Source organism: Diaporthe amygdali (genome assembly GCF_026229845.1).
Source record: "Diaporthe amygdali strain CAA958 chromosome Unknown NODE_6_length_1560011_cov_65_102424, whole genome shotgun sequence".
Lineage (NCBI taxonomy): Eukaryota > Fungi > Ascomycota > Sordariomycetes > Diaporthales > Diaporthaceae > Diaporthe > Diaporthe amygdali.
In genome coordinates, this window is record NW_026517026.1 from 489,842 (window position 1) to 495,841 (window position 6,000).

The 6,000-nt window shown below is 54.6% G+C and overlaps 2 protein-coding genes across 2 annotated transcripts; one reads left to right on the forward strand and one right to left on the reverse strand.

The window, feature by feature from the left end:
- Positions 1-996: 996 nt before the first annotated feature.
- Positions 997-1,954, reverse strand: J7T55_000904 (short chain dehydrogenase reductase family; the record flags this gene model as incomplete). The annotated part of the gene is made up of 3 exons (XM_053140167.1): positions 997-1,649; positions 1,718-1,862; positions 1,949-1,954. 3 exons carry the CDS (start codon positions 1,952-1,954, stop codon positions 997-999), a joined length of 804 nt encoding a protein of 267 aa, XP_052996554.1.
- A 978-nt stretch (positions 1,955-2,932) lies between these two features.
- Positions 2,933-5,108, forward strand: J7T55_000905 (uncharacterized protein; the record flags this gene model as incomplete). The annotated part of the gene is made up of 3 exons (XM_053140168.1): positions 2,933-3,526; positions 3,657-3,974; positions 4,155-5,108. The coding sequence occupies 3 exons, from the start codon at positions 2,933-2,935 to the stop codon at positions 5,106-5,108; spliced, it is 1,866 nt and encodes a 621-aa protein (XP_052996555.1).
- Between the last annotated feature and the right edge of the window lie 892 nt (positions 5,109-6,000).

The following is a 6,000-nucleotide window of genomic DNA, read 5'->3' on the forward strand; positions in this document are numbered from 1 at the left end:
AAACAAGATACAATACACACGGCGCATAGGGTCAGCAGCATTTACACCAACAACGACATTTGGAGCAGGCGCACGGGAGTTTGCTGAGTTTTTAGGGGAACACGGGAAAGAGGCCATGCATCGATATCCCTCCTCATTCTGTTTGTGATTTCTGGGCTCAGCAAATCATCTTCTGCAATGGGTTTTTTTTGTCGTGCTGATTAGCTGGACGGCGGGAGATAGACCGGCGGTCTCTTGCGGCTGTAATGCGGACGGTTTGAGACCTGGGGCGGGGAGAACGAGGTGGGCGGGTTGGAAGAAGATGGATGGGACGCCGAGTCTCGGCATGCCTCGTCTCGACCGCTCGTCCGTCCGTCCGCCCATGCGTGTAATGGCCGCAGCACGTTCCAGTCCAAGCATCCACCATAAGCTTCTAGATAGATAGGACCCGAGCGAGTTCTAGTCACGTCCGGCCGTGGGTTGTGGGTCCCCACACGGCAAACGGGCAAGATATGTTTACAATAGAGTCAATGAAACTCGTCGGTGGCGTCCCTGCCCGACATAATCAATGTTTGCATTTCTCTCCTGACCTTGGTGCCTTGACTCCTGCACGATAGAGAGCCCAAGGGTGACTTCCGCGTGCCATGTCAACATTCATCTGTGTATGGACTGATGCGAGCATGTCCCTCGTCTACACAATGACAAATATATTTGGGCTGTGGACGAGCTTTGATGGCCCACATTTGCATTACATGAAAACAACATGTAAACGTTGGCCCTGCCTCTCGGCCACGTCCATTCTCAAGCTCGTGGCAGCAGGTGGTATCAGCACTCGCACGGCAGAATGCCTGACAGCTACCGCTTCCCGCGCCTCATTCGATCACCAGGCATCGAAATCAGAGAGACAGCCTGCCAGGGGATCTTGCATCTCAAACAAAGCAGCCGGCCCGCCTAATCTACAATCTCTTTTCACCCAACCCAACCAACATCCCTCAACACAACCCCCACAACCCAACCTCACAACCTAGCCAGCAGACTAACGCCCCCATCAAGCGCGAGCGTGGCCCCGTTGACAAACGCACCCGCGCGGCCACACAGGAACAAGCACGCGCCAGCGGCGTCCTGCGGCGTGCCGATGCGGCCGAGCGGGTTCGCCTCGGCGATGGCGTCGCCGGCGGAGTCGAGCACGGCGCGCATCATCTTGGAGGGGAAGGGCCCGCACGCGAGCGTGTTGACCGTGACGCCGCGGGGGCCCAGCGCCACGGCCAGGGTGCGCGTCAGGTGGTGCAGGCCGGCCTTGGAGGCGCTGTAGGCGTAGTTCTCCATGGTGGGGACGCGGAGGGCGTCGATGCTGCCGATGTTGATGATGCGGGCCGGCGAGGCGGAGGCGGAGGAGGAGGAGCCCGCCTTGCTGCTGCTTTTCTTCTCCAGCAGCGGGATGAGGAGCTGGGTGAGCGTGAAGACGCGCTGCAGGTTGAGGGTCAGCAGCTTCGTCCAGGCCGCGTCCGGGTGCGTCTCGAGCGGCTCGCCCCACGCCGCGCCCGAGTTGTTCACCAGCACATCCAGCCCCGCGGGCTCGCGCTTGCCCAGCTCCGCGGCGAGGGCCTTGCACGCGTCGAGGGACTGCAGGTCTGCTGGGAGGGAGGCCGCGCTGCCGCCTGAGGACTTGCCTGGGGGGGGGGTTTTATGTCAGTGGTTCCGGTCATGAGAGACGGCGTGGGTTGATGATATTCCATACCCAGGGCTGTGAGCTCCTCGGCGGCTTGGTCGCATGCCTTGCCGTCCCGCGAGGAGATGTAGACCTTGGCGCCGTTGGTGACGAAGCCTTCTGATATCATGCGGCCTATGCCCTTGGCTCCTCCTGTCACCAGGACGACCTTGCCCTGCGGTGATGGTTGCGTGTTAGCGAGAGCGGTCTCACATGCTGAGCTCGGGGTTCACTTGCCTTGACGTCAAAAAGACTGTTCACATCCATGTTGACTTCGTGAAATATGGCAAGTGTGTGGTAGATAAAGCTAACTAGATCAAGGAAAGATGTGAAAGTATTCAGGTCAAAGGTGGAACATCTGTTCCGTCCTGTGCTGGTGGTTCCTCATGCTCGGTGGGAGTCGTGTTGTCAACAGGGGGACCGTCCATCGTCCGAGCCGAGGCATCTTTTCTGTGGTCCGACTAATCAATGGCCCCCTGTCAAGCAAGTCTCCAGGGATATGGCCTCCTTTCTTATTCCCGGGCCAGGCCGTGGTACATTTGAGAAAATATCACGACGTTTCTTCTTGCCTCATTCAGACTGCTAAGGGACAATCGGATGGCCTTTCTTCGGTGTCGGGCAGTGAAATTTAAATGCAGGTGCCAGTGTTGATGTCTTCGGGCAGGGCTGAGGCGGAAGGACGGGGTGACCAGGTTGGAGCTGCCCGAGTTCGGCGATGAATCATCGTCCATTGTCTTCACCGTCGCCGTTTGTCCTGTCTCGCGGGCACTGAATCTCACTGCACCAGTAACAACCAGCATGGGATCCAATGGTTAAAACTTTCCTTAACAGTAAGTCAGATCTATAAGAGACGCCAAAAAGGTTCCAAAATTCTAGGTCTTTGTTGTTCTGCTTCGTCAAGCGTCAACTCCAGAGCTGGGTGGGAAGGTCCAGCCGGACTACTGCGGGACTGCCTCCAGAACAGAAGCATATTCTCTTCTCTCGTTGAACCAGAAGGAGCATCTGGACCACTGGTAAACTCCTGCCTGGAAAGGTGCACCTGGAAGTAAAGCAGTTCTCCTCTCCTCTCCTTCCGCTATGGCTACTCCAAGTTTGCAGGTAAGCTTTCTGACAGCTATCCTTTCGCTGCAATCCACCATTTCGAATCCATCATTCAAACCGTCACAATTATCGTCTTGCATCATTCTTCCATTCTTCCCACCATAATAGTCAAAGAACTTTTCCAACCACTCAATCCAACCCAATATGCCTCACCAGAACCGTCAGGCTGACGGCCGACAGGATCACTTCAGGAATAAGCCCCTCCAAGAGCACGGCTCGTTATGGAACCAGCTTTGGGAGCGCCAGACCACCAGTTGGGACCGAGGCGGTCCCAGTATCGCCCTTCACGAGGCCCTCAGCGTCTACCCTGAGCTCTTTGATGGCACCTATCCCGATCTTGGGCTGCTCAGCGACTTCGTTGGCCACGAAACCGCTCAAGCAGCCACCCCATCCACCACCTCAGCCACGGCACCCAGGAAAAAGGCTCTCGTGCCAGCCTGCGGAAGAGGCTACGACGCGGTTCTCCTTGCCAAGGTGTTCGGTTACGACGTTGTCGGGCTGGAGATCTCATCCACTGCACTGGATGCTGCCAGACAATATGAGAACAGCGTCAACGAGGTGCTCGATGCACCGGTGAAGCAGCAGCCGCCCTCCCACGACGACCCAGCAGTGGACTTTTGGATCAAGAACCGGAGCTCGTCTCCAGGACGCGTAAACTGGGTCTCTGGGGACTTCTTCTCGGACGGCTGGCTAGTTGATGCCGGTGCTGAGCAATTTGATCTCATTTTCGATTACACTGTGAGGCCCTTTTCTCTTCTCAAAATACCTCCCAATTCTCGATACTCGCAGGGCTGGGTCGATTATGCTCTTTTGCCTTCTTTTTTCCCGAGTAACCACGGCAAAACCCACAATGCTGACCAAATTCCAGTTTTTCTGCGCCATCCCCCCGTCGGCTCGACCAAAATGGGCAGCAAGAATGCAACAGCTCCTCGCTCGGCCCAATGGTAGACTTGTCTGTCTCGAGTTCCCAACTGGCAAGCATCCATCGACAGGTGGCCCTCCCCACAGCGCAGCCTTCTGGTTTTATCAGCTGCACCTGTCCAATCCCGGGAACGAACAGATCATCACGTACAGCGAGCCGAAGAATCCGGCTCAAAACGACCATGAGCAAGATGACCAAGTACAAAAGCAGAGCACTATTAACGCCAAAGCTGGCGCCTCTAGCGGTCCAGGATTGGCCATGATAGTACGCTTTAAGCCCAATGAAACCCATGGGTCTGGCCAGAGTTACGACGGCGCATTCGGTCGGGACTGGGTCTCTGTCTGGGGTCACTCCCTGAATGGCACACGAATGAATCCAGATAAAGGGTCTGAGGTCTCCTAGGAGCAGATAACGAGGCATGACTAGGATGATACTCGTAGCCAGGTACCCAGGCCTCGTAGTGAGAGGGCTCCAATCACCAAAGCGCCGGAAACCGAGAATGGTTTGAGCGTCAACAAAGAGCACAATGTGATTCACACGGCTTCACCAATTCGTGTGGGCCATTTCGATTACTATCTGAGATATAATCTTGCGGGCCGTGGCACGGAAGCGAGACAGGCTCAGCAGGGCCTACCAGGCTCGCTCGAAGACGAAAGCCCCATCACCGCGCGCCGCCCAAAACGCCCTCGTACCGGCGCCCAGGATCCCACTGCCGAGCAGGATGCTGGTGCAAGACATAAGCTTCCCTCACGCAAGGGTGCCCACTTTGACGGTGCATTGGATGACAACATCCGGTCAAACATTCATAGCGACCATGATCTGAGTCAAACGGCTCAGGAGTATGAGGTGGATGACATTTATAGCGCGCCAGTTGATACAAATGCTGGGAATACGAAGAAAGCCGGCGACCGAGAAGCGAAGAATCAGACCAGCGGCCGAAGCAATATTAGGACCACCTATACATGGGACAACAGAATCCCGGTTGACTTTCGACCCGCAAACAGCGGCCGAAGCAACGTTGGAACTGCCTATAAATGGCTCAACTTAACCGTGGCTGACTTTCAAGCCGCAAAGAAGCAGCGGCTTGATCGTATCGCCATGGGATCGGTAGGCCCTGTATCGCGCTCGGCTGATGGAAACATGGAACTGTACCGGCTCGTCATGGGCACCGAGTCCGTAGAGACATCCTCTAGAACCGATTCGTCAGACGCGGAGGCATTCATCAGCCGAGTTACAGAAACCATCCAAACAAAAGATGGTGGCACTGACCAAACTAGCGGAGGCTCTTCAATTAGGACACCAATCAGGCACAGACTCCAGGGAGTCGGGCCGGATGTTTCCGGTAGTACTTGGAGCGGCCGCTTGCGACGTCGGGCAGCCATTCGAAGTCGCTCTTGAAGATCGGCCTGTCGAGGTCACGATGATTGCGGGGTAGATTGTACACTTGTGTGAAGTATGCATTGTTGACGGCTGGTGAAGAGAGCTCGGTCTGCTACGCTGCTGGCTTTATTTGGCCTTTTTGATCATGAAGAAGTAGACAGGCAGTGTATCGATCCATTCATTCAAATCAAGATTTGCCTAATTGAAAGCAGAGGACCGGCGGCCTTTGGCGATACGACACGCCATTGTGTATCTGGTGAGCGCCTTTAGACTACGGTGTTGCGTGTAAAGAAGATTGCTCGGTAAATAAAGAGCACAGCTATCTTCAGCAGCACATATTTGTTTCCAAATGGAAACAAGAGCGGTATATCTCTTATTTCTCTTCCTCGCTTGAGAAAGTAGATAAATTAAGGGCTGTGACATGTTCCTCACATAGAGTCAATCTGCGGTTAAACTTGACCAATGACGCTTTGAATATGCCCACATTACATGTCCACATGTGTATGCATATTGTTCATATATTCTTCTTTAATTAGCACAGGCACATATAACCTGCCTGCCACCCTTTTCAGGTGCTAATCTCTGCAGGTAGCTATCTAGATGCAAGAACGAGATTGCGTCACCTCGTACGATCAGAAAATGCGTATGTATAGGCTGGGAAAGCAATAGGAATCGTTTCAATAGAGGCAAAAGCCTAGTCAGCAGCGGATAAATATGGGCAATTATTTGAATATGCAAGGAGTCAAAAGATCCCATACTGCCAGGACACTTGTCGTCAACCGAAGGTCTTTGTTCTTTTTTCCTGCCGTAACGAGCGGCCCAATTCCGCTTCTGGGCCATACTCGCCGTTCTGAGAGAGTACTTGGGCCGCCGACGGAACAAGGAACAAATCTGAACCCACGCCAGGCCA